This window comes from Eimeria tenella, genomic scaffold (assembly GCF_000499545.2).
Source record: "Eimeria tenella Houghton genomic scaffold, Eth_scaff26, whole genome shotgun sequence".
In the NCBI taxonomy this organism is placed as follows: Eukaryota; Apicomplexa; class Conoidasida; order Eucoccidiorida; family Eimeriidae; genus Eimeria; species Eimeria tenella.
The window spans coordinates 75,482-92,452 of NW_013542471.1; the positions used below are offsets into that span (position 1 = coordinate 75,482).

A 16,971-nucleotide genomic window follows, 5' to 3' on the forward strand; every position below is an offset into this window, starting at 1 on the left:
AAAAATTGATTTTAGAATGCCAAAGATAGTTGTGATTATGCTGCTCTTTCCAAATATTAATAAACGAAGGTACACAAAAGTACACATGCACACACAGGTACGCACGTCTACACTCATTGCAATATGTGGGACGCCAACAAACGGTGTACTGTGCATGCATGCCTGCATTCCTGCATGCGTGGACAGAATATTAGTCGCTGTTGAATAGACACTTACCTTAGCAATCGTAAGGCAAGAATATCCACCAACACAGATAATCGTACGTCCCTTAAAGAGCACAGCTCAATACCTGTGGACTAGTAGAACATGTGCGATACGTGTACATTAATGCACACATACTTGAATTCGTTGAGCAGTCACTCATGTGGAGACGTTAGATGCACTCGCGCTTGTTATTGCATTTACTTTTTGTCTGTATTTTTGGATACACTTGTGTCTAGTAAATCAGCCTACACTACACAGCTCTGAACAAGAGAATATCCATGTACTTGTAGCTGCACCGCCCCAAACATCACAGGCATCATCACCCGCCTGACTACAACCATAGGCACAAAAAGAGAAAAACAACTCCTTCAAGTCTGCATGCGACAATATATCGTAGAGTATGTATGTAGAGTGAAGGTGAATATCGATGCAAGAACAGTCTGCTCGCTCACAGTTGCTCTTGTTCAGCAATGGGATTGGCGTGTATTTGGGTGCTGAGAATTTTGATTTCACTTAAGGGCCTGTTTTTCTTGCCCGTGGGCACCTTTTCTATTTTGTCTAAAGTGTCTAATCCGTCAATCAAACGGCCAAAGACAGTATATACCCCGTTTAAGTGGGGCTGACGAGAATAAGTAATGAAGAACTGAGAGCCATTCGTGTTGGGAGCCCCCTGGTTTGCCATGGACAAAACGCCCCGGCGGTCGTGCTGCAGAAACAACCATAAATGGAGTGGCACAATGACTCTTGCATATAGTATATATGGCCAGTGACTAGGCAGCGGTGTGCAGACACACGACCTGCACGTAGTATGGTCGGGAAGTAAGAGCGAGAAAGACAAAAGCAAAGGCACCGAGAGACACACAGAGAAGGTAACAAAGAAACAGAGAGACACCAACGCGCACAGGCAGACCGACAGTGACAGCCAATCGAAAGGAAAACAGCACGGAGAGGAAAAGTGGCAAATGCATGGGGACAATGGTGACAAAAGCAACGCCAGCTACGGAGCCAGGCTGACCCGTAAGTTGGGACTTGAGTTAAGCAAGGGACAACGAATGGAAACAAGGAGAAGCAAAACAAGTGAGAGGGGGAAATAAAAAACAATACTGCACGTAACTTCGCTTCGAGCCAGCTCAACTTTAGCTTGGAAACTCTGACAGCCAGTATCACTATGCAGTGTCTGCGTATCTGCACTTTTACAAACGAATTGTATTTACCGATAAGCTGGCTAGTCAAAGGCATGCAGAAGTGAATAAACTGTTCTATGATCAGTGCATTAGCTAGCCAGTTGTCTGCTTACTTTTAAAGTGGCAACAAACTCGTCTTCAAAGAAGCCACCGTAGATTGACTGGCCGCCTTTGCCAGTGTTTGTAGGGTCGCCCATTTGCACTGCAAACCCCTTTATATTTCTGCAATGCAGCGAAGCAGAAGAGTGAAGAAGGTGCACAAACTGCAGGGCTGCCTCACATTAAAGAAACCAAAGCTCATTAGGAATAAATGGGTGCAACGACCAGCAAAAGAAGGAATGACAAAAGCCACACAAACAACTACGAAAAAGGAGTATAATGCGTAACCACAGAAAAAATGAGAAAGACTGAAAGAGCCAAACGCATAAACAGAATCGCACGCAGCGTGAAGACAGTAAAAGATACAGACAAAAAGCGAGAGGAAAAGAGAAACAAAAATCGGGGCTGCTTTGTGTCTGTGCCTTCTTTCTCTGGGCGGCGTCTCATCGCTCTCTCTCCTGCCACTACTTCTTTCGTGTTCCAATCTTCCAAATACATGGAGAAACGGGTAGACGCGGGAAAAAAGGTGGGGGTAGGCCAACACAAATGGACAGGACAACATGCAGTCAGCTGGCGTCAGAAAACGACGAAGACATAGAGCACCTCAACCTACCTCGTCACAATACAGCCATCGTACGAGTTCGAAGCGCAGAGAGCCAAAAAATTCTGCGCATAGCAGAAATACCGGCAACAGTAGCAACCGCAGCAGCACCAAAAAGGGGAGTGCATGGATGCAACCGTAATGTACGCAACAGCAGCTCCAACACAATGGTGCGTGTAGTAGCAGCTGCGACAGCACGTGCACGCAAGGAAGGGACGGCTAAGAGAAGCAGCGGTTAGCGCAATAGTTATGCAGACAGCGCAAGAGCACATATTTACCTAGCAGCAACTGGAGCCCGAACAGCAGCGAAAAGCGCAGCAGCAAAAGATACTCACCTTGCAGGTTCGCGGCGTTTGCTGGCAGAAGAGCTCTACCTTCAAATCGCCGAGGTTTGTTTTAAGCGTAACGGACATCTTCCTGTTGCTCGTGCTGTTGTAGCTCCCAACTTCCGCGGTCGCTGCTGTTAACCAGCGGCGGCAGCGGCACCAATGGCCTTCAGGCCCTTCCGTTACCGATTAACGTCAGCACAGCTTAGGATCACAGCAGCAGCAGCCAGCACAGCAACAGCGCGAGTAACAACAACAGAACGAAGGTCGGCAGCACATCCAATTCGTTGCTGCAGAGTTCAAGCGGAGGGCCCAAACGTTGTCGGGGTTGAAATGATACCTCAACGGTGACATATTTGGGAAAATGAAAAAGGAAACGGTAGGGAATTCTAGCAGCAGCTCACTGGGGGCCCCTTTAGGGCCCCTGGAGGCGGGTTGTTCGGGGCTTCCTGCAGGGGCCCCCATGACATGTTATGGAAGAAGAGGCCTTCGGCTGCAACTCTAGCATGCAAATATATGCCTTTTAAGGTAACCTAATGGATATCGAAGGTTCTGCGACTCCTTCGTGCTCCCGGTTGCAGCGCAGACGCAGCAGCAACCGCTGCAGGAGCAGCGTTTGATCCTCCAGCGGCTACTGTTGCAAGGGTTGGCTCTGTAGCATGCAGGTAGAATTATCCGTGCTGGAGCTGCTGCGGAGCAAGGCTATCAGGGTTCGGCCAGTGGGGGCTGACGGGACCCTGGTTCCTTCCTGGCAACCAGCAGCAGCACTGGCAGCTGAACCAGCAGCAACAGCGGCAGCAACTAGCGAGACGCAGGAGAGGCTGCTTTTGCTGCCCCTGTTGCGCAGAGTCCCGGGCGCCTCCCTGGAAAACCCCATCCCTCGAAGACAGTCAGGGGAGCCACCAGTGTACCTTTCGGTGCAGTTGGATGCATGCGCGGATACGACAGCAAGTGATTTGTGGGGCCCTGCTTGTGGCTTGCTGCTGCACTATTTACTGCAGCATCAGGAGGCTCTTCAGCTGCAGCAGAGGCAGGTGCTAGAACTCGGCTGCGGCTTGGGGGCGCCTAGCAGCCTCTGCTGTGTGCTGGGAGCACCATGGGTCCTTCCAACTGACTGCGATTCTGCTGCTTTGTCTCTGACCAGGTGTAACTTGTCGCTTTCAGCTGCACTGCACTCATTCATAGTCCCTATTTCGACCAGTGCAAGTGCTTCTGGCGGAGCAGCAGAGGTTTTGGCGGCAGCTGCTGTGCGACTTTTGGAACGGATACGCAAAAAGAAGCAGCAACAGCAGCAACAAAATCAGGGGCAGCATGAAGGCATGCTTTCTGTGTCAGACATTCTATGTGAGCTAGGAGATTCCCCTCAAGCCACTGCAGGTCCCCTCAAATGGAGCGAAGACGCCTCGGAGGTGCGGCAGCAACTGCTGCAGTTGCACCAGCAGCGACAGCACCGACAGGACACAACTGCAGGGATGCGGCCCTGTGTTAACTTGGTGGTGGCATCCGATGTGCTCTATTCAGACAAGGCCGCAGCGGCCCTTGCGTGCACTATACACACTGTTGCAGCAGTTGCTGCTGAATGCAGGTGGTCCCATCGCCATGTGAAGGTCCCTGCTAATAGGGAGGCTGGCCGCAGGGTCTCACATAATGAAAAGAGTGCAGTGGGAAGTGTTCCTGGTTTCCTTTGTTTGATTAGTCATCAGGTACGGCATGCGGTGTATGCACACCAGGGTCAGCTAGCTCGCGAAGGAGCAGACTCTGCTTTGCAGAGCTTCATGAGCAATTTTGAAACTTTGCAGACAGACGCAAAAGGGCTTGCCGCTATCTATGCGCGCAAACTCCTAAGAAAGGAGCAACCCGGCAGTAAACAAGCAGCAGCAGCAGCAAATGCACCAGGAGAGGCAGAAAAAAGAGACTCCCCTGTGCGACTGTACGTGCGCATTGTCGAGAAACACGAACAGGAACTCCCACGAGGCGCTTGGGAACCCCCTGAGGGGGACTTACGGGACCGAGGTGGCGTTGAAATCACACAAAAAGAAGACAGCTGTCTGCCCGAGGGCAGCGTATGTCTGTTGGCAATCGCGTCAGACCCTGAGCAACTCCTGCAGCTACCCCCAGCTGCTGGCGCTGCTTCTAAGAGTTCATGCTCAATAACGAAGCTGCAACGAACTAGCTAGACGCTGGCAGCTGGAACTCACTAGAAAATGACACCTATGACTAATTTCCTTGGCGGGGCAAGGCAGGGCAAGCCGCCCGTCTTTCCCGTATCTGCAAGGGCCCGGGGGAGTTTGCCAGTTTATGCAACTCCTTGGTTCGCATGTTAGCTCTACTATGGCTAAGTGGCTCGTGGCTCCTTATCTACCGCAAGGCAGCTCCTTGCACCCTCATTTGCCCTCATCAACGCTGTTCCGCAGCAGTATCTCTGCCCGTACTTTTGTTTGCCTGCGCCCGTTAGCTTAGCGTCTCCCACGGTTAGCAGTGCCAACTGCCACACCAACAGGCATAAAAGACAGGACCAGAGATAAGGGACAGAGTACGCCACACAATGCAAGGAAGAGGCATACGCCACTGGGCTGACGGAGCAAGAACAACAGCAAGGAAAACAAAGGTACACGCCAAGGCGATCAGATACACACAAAACTAAGAGCAGCAAAACAGCGGAATCAGAAGACACGATCAACGAACGCAATGCACGGCGGGACACACAGCAACAGAAACCACCGAAGGGCCCCCGCCTTTGATTCACTGCTGGTAGCCAGCAGCAACGGGACCCTGGTACAAGGAATGCTACCTGTCTGGTTCTCTGTCCAGCTAACTACACTAGCTACAAGGATGCGAGGTTGGTGCTCCGTTAGGCTTGAGAAGTGTTCACCCACGGGGGAGATGTCTGACTGGATAGACGAATACACGGGGGAAGCCTGGCCCGTGGCTGTCCGGCCGGCTGGCTGGCTCTCTAAAAGGCCATCTCACTGGATAGGTAAGAAACCGATCAGCTGGTTACCTGAAGCATGGCGAACCACCTGGTCAGCTAGGCAGCGGGAGACACTGTTTGCCAGCCATTTGACTGATTACGTACCTACCCACTTTCCCCTCTAGGCAGCTGTTTGAATAGAGAACAGCTCGTAGACAAGAATGATAAGGGGCAACACCATCAGAAGCAGCCACAAACAACATGGAAGCAGGTGCCGCGCAGAAAACCCACAGATCTGAAGCTCGCTGTTATCTCCTCGAGCGACCCTGAGATTGCAATAATGGCAGCAACAGATCGCGTGTTGTAAGCGCATACAGTCGCTGTTTCAGGTCGGAATAAGCAAATGTCGCGCACGTCGCAGTAGAAGTACAAGCTGCTGCGCCGGCACTTCGCACAGCGGCAACAGCGAAGCCGGCACCGGTGGAGCAGCAGCAGCAGTAGCAGTTGCCCTCACCAAGTTCCTTGCCTCAAAAGGGCCCAGAGCCCCGGAGTGTCTGAGTCCCTCTCTTCATGCATTGGTGAGGAATACGCTTCGAAAAGTCTGCAACAACAAGACCCACGTCCGCTGGGTGTATGTACACTACAACAGTGCAGATCACTTGCGGCTGCCAACGGAGTGCACTGCGAAGCAGCAGGGGCAGCTGAAATTCCAGGGACAGAACTGGCAGCAGCACAGGCAGAGATACAAGGAAAAAAACAATAGAAAACATGCTAAATGGCCACCTCAAAAAATGCAGGCACCGGCAGCATGTATGGCTCTACCCTTGGGCCAAACGCAATGCAGCCCCTGAGAGCAACAGCCGCAGTGGCGGAAACAGAAAAGCCAGGAACAAAGCGAGCAACGACAGCAGCACACCTCTGCGACCGAAAGGAAGAAACTGCCAGCCGTGAGGGCGAATCACCGAGAAGACGCTCCGTGTAGTTTGTTCGTAGTGGGGCCCTCACTCTGCAGCAACAGCAGCAGCAGCAGCATTTAAACGCTGCAGAAGACAGCGGCGCCCGTGCAGGCCATGCAGCAGCAGCAGTATCACTTACCCGTCGTCTCCCATGGCTTCCCCGCCTGTTGGCGCGAGAGCATAGTGGTGGCCTTCCGTATCTGCTCCTGCTATTGCTACTGCAGTGTTTGTTGGCGCCTGGAAAGAAGTGGCAGAAGCAGCGAAACGCGCTTCCGCCAGTTGCCTCTCCCTTTCCCGATTCGCTGCATTTTCCATCGCAAGTCGGTCAAACTCCTCCTGCTGCAACCTCCGAGCCAACTCTACGCCGATCTGCAACAACAGCAAAAACAGTAAGCCACTCAGCAGTCCAATCACGTTAACATCCGCCACGCCCCCCTTGCAACTCTATCAGATCTGTCGCCTGCTGCTCCAGTGGAAAACAGCAACAATGCGACACAAAACTCAACTACAGCGATGCCAGCAGCAACAGCTCTGCTGGCACGACATCAGCAGTAATTATGCTACTAGCATGCACCTGTTCTTCCCTCTGTCGCCGGATCAATTCCGCCTCGGCTGCCTCTCGCAGCAAACGCTCTGCGTACCGCTGGTGGTGCAGTTGGCGGTAAGCAGCCAGGTTTGCCGCTGCATCTGCTTCTGCTGCTGCGTCTGCTGCTGCATTTGCTGCTGCCGCCTCTGGTGGAAGGCCTGCCGCCACTCCTGCTGAGCCTTTTAAGGCGCAGCCCTCCCCTGAAGGCCCCGAAGGGCACTCAGCGTAGGTGGATGCTTGAGAAGGTGCTGCTGGTATTGCTTCTCCTGCTGCTGGTGCCGTTCCCGGTGCTACTGGCGCAGGCGCAGTTGTTGTTGCAGCGGGACCTGCTCGGGTCGCCGTGGTAAGCGTGGGGAGCTCCCCAAGCCCAGAAACATTATCCTGCCCTTCATACATAGTGACGTGAGGGTGTCAGACTTCAATACAGAAGCGTCGCTTCCCTACTCTTGTGTTCTTGGTGCGGCTCCTGTTGCTACTGTTGCTGTTGCCGCTACTTTTGCTGAAGTCCTTCCTGCTGCCATTCAACGCTGCCATCGGCGACACAGGAAAAACTGCAGCGCCTTGGTTAGGCGATTCCGGCTGTTCCTGCTGTCCCTACTGCCGGTGCCGTTCCTACCACGGCCTTTAGCGACCAGAGGAGTGTCACTTAAAAACACTTGGGCTGTTGTGCATACACTGCAGAGCACTTGCTCTTGATTCGTTGCGACGCAGCTGGATAGACCTCAGATGGGCTCCGCAAAGGTCAGTTACATGCGCAAAGCAGCAGCTGGTGCCTCGTTGTTCGCTGGCGTTGCAGCACGTCGAGTCGCTGCGTCAAGGAACTTTGTCCTTTACTCCTCCAACTCCTGAATTTGGCATGACACAATAACGTGCCCCGTAGCTGTAATGCAGGAAATCAGTCGCTGGTCTCGCATCAGTCTCATCGAGCAACAGTTGTTGCGGCGGCAACAACGGAGAGCAGCAGCAAGGAGGGAACGAAGAAACTTCGTTGCTGCCTTCGCCACAAAAAATTGACGTGAATGCAGGAATAATACCTTAAAAGGCGGCTAGTCTCATAACTGAACCGCATGCAGCGCCCGGAACTGTTGCAGCTCCACAAGCAGGTTGAGCGCATGCAGCCCTGTCGTCAGTGCCAAGCTGGGGCAAGAAATAGTAGCTGTAACAAAGAACACCGCGAGAAACCAAAGTGTAGTGAAACTGGAAACATTTCTAATATATCTCAGAGCAGCAGCAACAGCCAAATAACGTCAGTTGCCGCCGGCAGCTAAGCTGCCGTGGTACAAGAATCTCAAGAGCACCGACAACCGGACAGTGGTGGCGTCGGCGACGGATGTGTAGCTTCAGCATGACATGACAAACCCGGCAAAGATACAAAGCCGGCAGCAGCTGCAGCCGCAGCGAGAAGCAGCGCCAGCAAAAGCACACGGCAACTTATGCAAGAACAACAGCAGCAAATGCGGCCAGAAGTAGCAGAAAGAGAGTTCTCAGGAGCAGCAGAAGGAGTAGGAGTAGGATCACCAGGATGTTCAGGGGTCAGCGCGTGTTTAATGCCCTGATTCTCGAGGAGGGCGAAGAATATCTGACGGATTGCGAGGCCTCCATTGCTGCTTCTCACCCTGTTGCCTTCCCCATTTCCCATGTTCGTGCTGCTGTTTCCGCTGCAGCTGCTGCTGAAATAGCAACAGGCTCAGGAGCTGCTGCTGCAAGAGCAACAGATGACGGGCCCATACACCCTTTGCTCGCTGCACTCGTGGGCTTGCAATCACATGGCCAGTACTACCAACAACAACATCAGTGGCAGCAGCAGCAGGTGCCGCAGCAGCATCAACAGCAAAGCGAGGAGGGTCGACTGCGTCTTTGCAGCAAAAGTCTTATCTTAGACCCGCACAAGCCCGCAGCAGACATTCTTAAGCTATTGCTGCGGCGCATTGTCTTCATAGCTCAGCTCCCCAGCAGTACCAGCAGGAGCAGCTGCAGTAGCAGCGGCGTTGGCAGCAGCTGGGGATGGTATGGAAATTCCAATACCCCTGCAACGGCAGCAGCACCAGCAGCAGCAGCGGCGGGGGATCTGCGACTGCTGCTTGGTGTTGCAGACTTCATGCGTGTCTGTCTAACCGTCATTGATGGCAGGACTCGTTGCGTGTCCCCTTTCACACAAGAAACAGCAGCAGCAGCAGCACATCCCCCACCTTTGTTCCCTAGCCCTCAGCAGCAGCTGCAGCAGCAGTTCCAGCAGCTGCAGCAGCTACAGCAGCCGCAGCAGCAGCAGCCAATTATGTACGGCCAGCAGCAACCAAGAGCCTCGACAGATGCCGCGAAAGACCCGACGAGAGTCTTTTGTTTTGTTTTGACCATCAACGCGGCAGCAGCAGCTGCAGCTGCTGCTGCTGCTGCAGGGCCAGTGGTTGCTGGCAGCAACAAGCTGTTGCTACTGCTGCTGAATCTGTGGCGAGTGTCCGCAGGTTGCAGCCCACTGGCCCGCCTGCCTCGGGGGCCCGTGCTAGCAGATGCAGAAACACAAGACACAAAGCAGCAGCAACAGGACCAGCAGCAGCAGCTGTCGCCTGAGGTCTTTGCTGCTGTAGTGCAGAGGGAGCTGCAGCAGCACGTCCGTTTCAGCTTCTCGCAGCTGGACCACAGAGAGCAGCTGCTCCTCCCTACCAATACAGGTCCGCAGAGGTATCTGCAGCGGCAGGATTAACATAAAGATGGGAATAGCTTCAGCCGAAGCAGCAACAGCGAAGATGGCATCGCTGTTTCACCAGCATTTGCTGCCAGTGTCTGTACGGGTGTTCATACTAAGGTTGTGCATCCCCTTCGCTGTTACCAGTCTTGTGCTGATCTTCTATTCACGTTTGCTTCATTTTTGTCAAGCTCGCAGTGCTTTTCTTGTAGTTAATCATGTCCTGCCGTTTGCCGATATCAGCACAACTACACTCGCCACGCCCAAACCACGAAGCAGCCACTTACCAGGCCGTGTTTCTGCCTTTTTTTTCTTTGCTTCGTTAGGTTTTTGGGTCTCGAAGCTGCGCCCGCTGACTTTTCAGCGAGCTTTGCTGTTGTTGACCCCATCTTATTTGTATTTGGAGCCTCATCCGAATTTTACAAACAAACCTGCGAAGAAGTACCCTCTTGCCGCGCTGCTGCATGTGCTGCGGCGCGTGCACTGTCTGCGTCCGAGTGGGCTCGAGTTCGTGTTTGCTGCGAGAAGCAGCTGCAGCAGCAGTAGCAGTAGCAGCAGTAGCAGTGGCAACGCCGTCAGTGGCAGTCTGAGCAGCAACGCGCGGTTTGGGATGCCCGCTGCTTCTGCCGCTGCTGCTGAAGCGGCGAAAGGCCAAGATGGGCTGGGCATGCGCAGAAGGAGAAACCACAAAGTTTTGCTACTGGAGTTCGACGACCTTTCAGAGAGAGAAAAAGTTGCATGCGCTTTAGAGCAGCTGAAGCCACAGTCAGTCCTGCTGCTGTTTCTGTTGCGATTGCTATGGCGTCTGCGGCTGCTCCTTTCTTGTTGGTGTTGAGGCTGTTGCTGTTTCGTCTGGTGTTTCTGCTGTGCTTCGAACGCAATTGCTGCTGCTGCTTCTCCAGCTAGAGCCACTAATTTTATGTGCTTCTGGGGAGGTGAGGTTGCGGCTAAGGCTGCTCTGATTGGTATCCAGCAGCAGCCACAAACGCATCAACGACCCTGCTCCAGCCGCAGGTTTCTCTGATCAGTATGTATGGATCTGTGGTGTGTCTGGTGTTCTTTTGTCTCTAGGGCCTTTATGATGCAAGCATCTGACGAGCTGCTGAGATGCATGCAGCAGCGGTGGCTCGAGGGTCGGTTGTCTTCTTTGCACTATATCCAGTTCCTTAATAGCGCAGCAGGCAGGAGCACCAGCAACTTCTCAGCTTACCCTGTCTTTCCGTGGGTCCTGCAAAGGTACGCTGCCGCTATTTCCGTTCTTCCGCTCGTAGCTGCCGCGGCTGCTTTGGCTGTGGCTGCAGCTGTGATGCTATTTTGCCTAAATTCGAGCTATTTCTACTGTTGGTGGAGCGTATGCTGCTCCCCGTAATGAGGTAGCGATTGCCGCTACTGCTATCTTAGCTGCGTCGGGTGTTCCCTGCCAGTGCTTCGGCAACTGCTGCGTGTAGAGACCAGCACCAGTGTGTAGGCAACCTTGCAGCGGCAGCTACAGCAGTGGCACCCACTGCACCAACCAGAGTTGCACTGCCACTAGCATTTGGAGCGACGGCAGTATGTGCCAGCAACTTCAATATCAACGGTGCCAGCGTTACCGTAGGCGGAGCAGCACAAAGCCAACATCATCAAGAACCGCACTTTTCATGCGCCCCTGCGCTTGGGATGGCTACGCAGGTATTCCGAAGGCGACAACTCAAACCCTTTGTCTGACCCTTCCGCTTTAAGAGATTTGAGCAAACCCGTGGGTGCGCTGAATGCCCAGAGGCTCGATGGGCTTCTAAAGAGAATGAAAGACGTGCAGGTATGAACGCGAGTAAGCCAGCGGCGCATGCGAGCAGTGCATGGGAGAGCTGGACGCGTATATTCAGTGCAGTTTCTGGACGAAATTTGCGAAGGCAGATACTGCAAGCAACTGATGTGCGCAGGCAATAATGCGTGCGCCTTACATGCACGCAAAGCGGCACTTTTGTGTTAAGACTTGTGCAGTACTGCTGTTGTACTCAGCATAGCTGCTGCTTACTTAAGGCTGCACGTGATTTTGCAGGTGGACGCGGGGGGCGTGGGCTTGCATGAGGGTTGTGACGAGGGTGGCAAGAGCGGCGCAGCAGCAGCAGTAATGGTCGACAGCGGAGCTGCAGGGGGAGGCGCAGAAGGAGTAGCAGCAGCAGACCTAAACTACATCTACGGCAGCCACTACAGCACTCCCGCCTACACGGTGCACTTCTTGGTCCGCCTCATTCCTGAGTGTCTCCTCAGACTCCACTGCGGCCGTTTTGATTGTACTCATCGCATCTTCCGCAGCATGCAAGGGGCTTGGGCAGGTAAACACGACCCGCTGGCGATGCCGTTCCTATCCCTGCTGGCTGTGCCGGTGCTGCAACTCGTATTGCTTTACTCGCTACTGCTGCTACAACTCTCGCCGGCAGCGCAGCTTCATATTTCTATGTTTTTTTCTGCATGCGAAGTTGCATGGGTGTTCTTTGGGGGGTTGGTGCGTTTCCTAGGTGCATACAGCGGGCAGTCAACCTTTGTGGAATTGACCCCTGAGTTTTATTTGTACGACACTTCATTTCTTTGCAATCGACTCGCCATACGTCTCACGCCAAAACCAGCAGGCACTCCTCTCTTCGCCCCGGCTGCTGCAGAAGACTCCACTGCAGCTGCTGCAGCGGGAAATGCATCCACAGGCAGGGCTGGTGGACCCGCAGCAACAGCATCAGGTGCTGTTGCAGCAGCCGCAGAAACCTTGGGCGACGTGGAGCTACCAGTTTGGTGCAAGGGAGATCCTGCCCTATTGCTGCTGATGCATCGTGCTGCGCTGGAAAGTAGCAGCTGCAGTAGCTCTCTCCACCGCTGGATTGACCTCATTTTTGGCTATAAACAAACGGGGCAGGTGATGACGAAGGGTTTTCTGACAGAATCACGGCCCACAATGTCGAGGTTCAGAGCCTAAAATTTAGGATATACAGTTCGGGGCACACTATTAGGAGCTTGGGGATGTGGGGAAGCATTATAAGCTTAGGTTGTAGGTTTTGGGGCTGAAGACAAAGTTAGAAGTTTTCAATATTTCTTTTTTAGGCGTTTCAGGGCGCACAGTCCAGGATATGCAGTTTAGGGTTGGGGACCCGTAATCTGCGCACTGGTTTTCCTGTACAGGAGGCTCGCGCCGCTCACAATGTGTTTCACCCCTTGACGTATGTGGACGCTGTTGCTGCAGCAGCAACAGGTAGCTGCTGTCCCACAGGGACCCAAGAGGGAACATTTACTGTAGGATTGGCGCGGCTGCTGCAGCAACTGCCTCCCCTTGTGCGAAACGTACAGCTACAGGAGTTTGGACAGACACCCATCAAACTTTTCTCGCAACCCCATCCAATGAGGTGCTGCAACTGCTCCTTCGGCTGCTACTGCGCTTGTTTCGATTGCTCCTCCTGTTGCTGCTGTTGTTCCTTTCGCCTTTGCTGCAACTGAGACTCTTTTTGTCACGGTTGATGCTGCTGCTACATTTACGTTAGCAACAGGTGTTCGTGACCGGTGCGGTGTTCCCGCCATTGCTGATGCAGTGGCTATTGCTGCTAGTGGAGGAACTATTTCTGTTCATTTACAGTAGACTTGCGATTGCAAAGGAACAGCTGCAGCCATGCTCTCTGGTGGGTGTATGCTATTGTTGCTGCCGCTGTTGCTACAGGCTATCATCTCCTCTCTTTGACCCTTCTGAGTGGGAGCTTGCTTTTGGGCGCTCAGCACCTCGCCATTTGCTGCAGGCTGACAGGCACCGCAGTTCAGCGGTATCAACAGCACCAGACGTAGGATGCTCAATGTGGTCTGACATACCGTGGCACCTGTACATTCACTACCACCCGGAGCTGCTGCCAGGTCTCCTCACGCCTACTCCTATCCCCCCTTCAATCGCTCCTTCACCAACAGCAGCTGCTAGTGCAGCAGCCGCTGCCTGTAGTGCAACACAGCAAACGAGGCAACAGCAGCAGCCGCGGCAAGGAGCTGCAGCTGAGAGAATTCCCCTGAAGTGGAGGAACCCTCCAAGGCCTGAAAAGGAACAACAACAGCTGCTGCAGTTACTGCTGGAGGGAGCCTCGCGTCCTCAACAGCAGCAACAGCAGCAACAGGAACTGCAGCAGCAGCAGCAAACTCGCGCCGCTGCAGCATGGAGTAGTTCTGCAGCAACTCGTCTGTGGGGCCGGAATCCCCGTAGTGCCTCTACAGCCAATTCACCCTGGCGTCGCTTCTCCGCTTGGCCCAGAAGCAGCACATTGACTAGTACTGCCACAGTCCATTCTGTCCAGAATCGGCAGCAACAGCAGCAGCAGCTGGCTGTCCGGTGTCGCTGGCTAGGGCTTTCCGGTTTGTCGTGCTGCAGGGGATGGGTGGCAGTTTTGGGGCGAGACGGTCGTCTCTGCTGCTTCGATGCTCTGGAGGGCCGTTTGCTGCAGCAGCAGCAACAACACAAACAACAGGAACAGCGAGGCGGGTTGCCGGAAGGTGGAGCGGAAACGGCCATGCGGGAATGCCTGTCCCTTTCCTCTTACGCGACATCCGTATACCGCAAAGTGTCGGACTGCGCGCTGACCAGCGCAGCCCACCTGGGATCTTGGCGGTTGCTGACCTTGGGGTGTGCAGATGGAAGCATCTACTTACAGCACTTGCCGCAGCGAGACTTGGAGCCCGCCTCCCTCAGCAGCAGCAGCAGCAGCAGTGGGCTCATGAACTTTTACGGCATCCCTACGGGGGCCCGAAAGGAGAAACAGCGAGTCATCGGCCATCTGGACTCTGTGTTGTCTTTATCCTACGAGGGTACTGAGGGCTATCTCGTCTCAGGAGCAGCGGACGCGACTGTTAGGGTGTGGGGCGCCACCCCGGCGGCGTTGTTGCTGCAGCGGCTCTTCGACGAACCGGTCTCGGAAGTAACTGCAACAGCAGCGTGTGGTCCACTTGTCCTTGCAGGTACAGCCACTGGGCAGCTGCTGCTCTGGGACCTTCGATGCGCCTCTGCATTTGTTTGGGGAGCTCCTCAAGGAGGCCTTCACGACCTGCGGGGACCAATACGAGCCTGTGGCTTTGCTGAGGGCAGCAGAGTGACTGCCATCGTCCACACCCCACAAGCTGCTGCAACTTTGCGCAGGCAGGAGCAGCAGCAGCTGCAGCAAATAGGGGTGGAAAGACCGTACTCAGTGGAACAGCAGCAAGACACAGCCAAGCCAAGCAGCTTAGCAGCAACAGCAGGAGCAGCAGATGCAGCAGCAGCAGCGGACGCAGCGTTTCCCGTGCAAGTGTGGGAGCTTCGAGGCAGCAGCCGCGTGCCACCCCGTGCACCTGCTGGGGCAACGTTACACCCCATGTTTCCCAGCGCGGTTGTGACATGCGGGGCCCTAGATGACAGCGGCGTCGCCCTTCTTGCCACCATCGAGCCTGCTACAGCCCCTGCAACCGATGGGCCTAGTGTATGTACTACCAGTGCTGCATGCAGAGCAGGAGTGCGACTGGTAGATTGTCTAAAGAGAGAAGAAATAAGCTGGACGCCGTTAAGTGCTGTAGAGGCCCCGCGGTACATTTCGGTGTGGCCTGCTGCTTCTGCATCGGTACCGTCACCGCAGGAAGGATCATCTGCTGAAGGACAGTCTTCGGGAGCGTGGGGCCCCACAGTGGTCGCGGTGGGGGAGACCGGCGGGGCTGTGGAAGTTCTCTGGGTGTAAGTGTCTGCACGGGAGGGGCCCACACGGGGCATCTGCGGAGTCATTGGGGAGCAAAATGGGCATGTAGAGACAGGAGACAAATGACAGACTATACGCACAAGCAGTGCCATTCAACCAAGACTGAAAATGGAGTTCAATGTGTCTCGCCACTTGAGTTACAAGCCAGTCAGCCTCCCAGCGCGGGCACCCACCGCTGACTGTGTAGACGAATTTGTCTGGTGTTCATGCCATAGGTGCACTGCATTGTATCAGTCTCTCTAGAGCTCGGTTTCCATAGTGTCGTGGGCAACATAGGAGGGCTGTTGCTGCTATTAGATAACCAAGCCAGCGAGCTCCTAACCTAGCCCAAGACGATGGATACCTCCCTTCCGCAACAGCAATAGCAGCGGCGGGAAAAGATTGGCATCACTGTGAACGAAGGGACACAGTGCATTGATTTTTATGTTCAAGCACATCAGACGAGAAGTTAAGGAGCAAACCTTTTTCTGTAGGCGTGGATTCATGTATCCCTTTAGCTTAAGCTAAAGCTTTCAATCAGTTAAAGTTGAAAGCCCTTGAAAGCAGTGAACAGTTCATGACCATCAAACCCTAGGAAATCTTTAACTCTCCACCTGACTGAAGCCCGTACAGACCGTGCACCGTGTGACGCACGAGTGAAACGAGCACAAGCTCTTCAAGGTTTCTTGGCTGAAACCGCTCTTCCCAAGGGCATTAACACTACACAAAACAAACAAAGAGAGCCGCGTGCCACATGACAAAGCACGAAGATGGCAAAAAGGAGTGCAGTGCATACCTAAGTGAATTATTTGCCGTGGATTTGCAGCATTTAGGTGTGTTGAAAAGTAAGTGGAGTGTGGAGGTGTGTTTTTTTCTGTAACTGACCGCAAGGGGTTCAATTGTGTTACAACGCAGGTGGGCAAATGAAGGATGAGAACGCCGACTGCTTCCTGTAATCAGCGACATCAGCCTCGCAGAAAGCTAGGGAACAGATTGTTGCGGTGCTTCCTGAAGTACCTGAGAGCATTTCACTCTAGTCACGGCTGACACGGAGTACAGTATATGCACCCCAGCAGCTCTACCATTGCCACGGGCTCATCAGGCGGGGATTTGGTGCAGCTCGACGGCGTCTGAGTGACTAGCATAGCTGCAGCTAAGCCAGCACTGGCCACCTCCAACAATTCATCATTGGGCTCAGTGGCAGTGCGCGCCTCATGTCTAAGAAACTTGACTGAAGTCAGTGCACCTTTGAGGGGTTAACTGCTCTGGCTACAATATGTTGAGCGGAGATCCGAGAAAGCGTCAACCCCTAGTGATGAGGACACCTATGTTAATTGCGGGGAGACAACCTAGACACACCGGTCCTGTTTTAAAGCTATAGAGGCTCCGCTGTTTGTAAAGCGCAGAATCTACGAGGCAAAAGAGGCATCATCCCTCTAGAACTTCAAAATATTTTGGAGAATTTTCGTCGTCACGTAGTGGCTAAAGAGGGTGAAAAGGCGGTGTTTGTCTCCATCTATTTGAAGTGAGGCGCACATATAGGGTTTGGAGAGCCTGTTCCTACGGTTTTTAGTGTAGTGTTTAGGTGTGGCCTACGTTGAGTTTGAGGTTCGGGGAAGCGTTGGAGCCTCCGACACATGGCGACACGCCTTGCGGACGCCGCCACTCTTGCCGCTTCTGTCCCCGATGAAAGCACTGATCTGGCCTTCTCAGGTTTCT

The 16,971-nt window shown here is 53.8% G+C and overlaps 4 protein-coding genes across 4 annotated transcripts; 2 read left to right on the forward strand and 2 right to left on the reverse strand.

Moving 5' to 3' along the window:
• Nucleotides 1–652: 652 nt before the first annotated feature.
• Nucleotides 653–2,501, reverse strand: ETH_00024310 (cyclophilin, putative; the record flags this gene model as incomplete). The annotated part of the gene is made up of 4 exons (XM_013375193.1): nt 653–910; nt 1,502–1,610; nt 2,101–2,153; nt 2,424–2,501. The coding sequence occupies 4 exons, from the start codon at nt 2,499–2,501 to the stop codon at nt 653–655; spliced, it is 498 nt and encodes a 165-aa protein (XP_013230647.1).
• A 572-nt stretch (nt 2,502–3,073) lies between these two features.
• On the forward strand, nt 3,074–4,591 carry ETH_00024315 (uncharacterized protein; the record flags this gene model as incomplete). Its single annotated transcript, XM_013375194.1, has 1 exon — nt 3,074–4,591. One exon carries the CDS (start codon nt 3,074–3,076, stop codon nt 4,589–4,591), a length of 1,518 nt encoding a protein of 505 aa, XP_013230648.1.
• Nucleotides 4,592–5,506: 915 nt separating this feature from the next.
• ETH_00024320 (uncharacterized protein) lies at nt 5,507–7,263 on the reverse strand (the record flags this gene model as incomplete). Its single annotated transcript, XM_013375195.1, has 5 exons — nt 5,507–5,651; nt 5,840–5,926; nt 6,242–6,331; nt 6,421–6,650; nt 6,856–7,263. 5 exons carry the CDS (start codon nt 7,261–7,263, stop codon nt 5,507–5,509), a joined length of 960 nt encoding a protein of 319 aa, XP_013230649.1.
• Nucleotides 7,264–8,389: 1,126 nt separating this feature from the next.
• Nucleotides 8,390–15,255, forward strand: ETH_00024325 (uncharacterized protein; the record flags this gene model as incomplete). The annotated part of the gene is made up of 8 exons (XM_013375196.1): nt 8,390–9,536; nt 9,877–10,315; nt 10,622–10,786; nt 11,222–11,348; nt 11,592–11,868; nt 12,052–12,440; nt 12,704–12,924; nt 13,233–15,255. 8 exons carry the CDS (start codon nt 8,390–8,392, stop codon nt 15,253–15,255), a joined length of 4,788 nt encoding a protein of 1,595 aa, XP_013230650.1.
• Nucleotides 15,256–16,971: the final 1,716 nt, after the last annotated feature.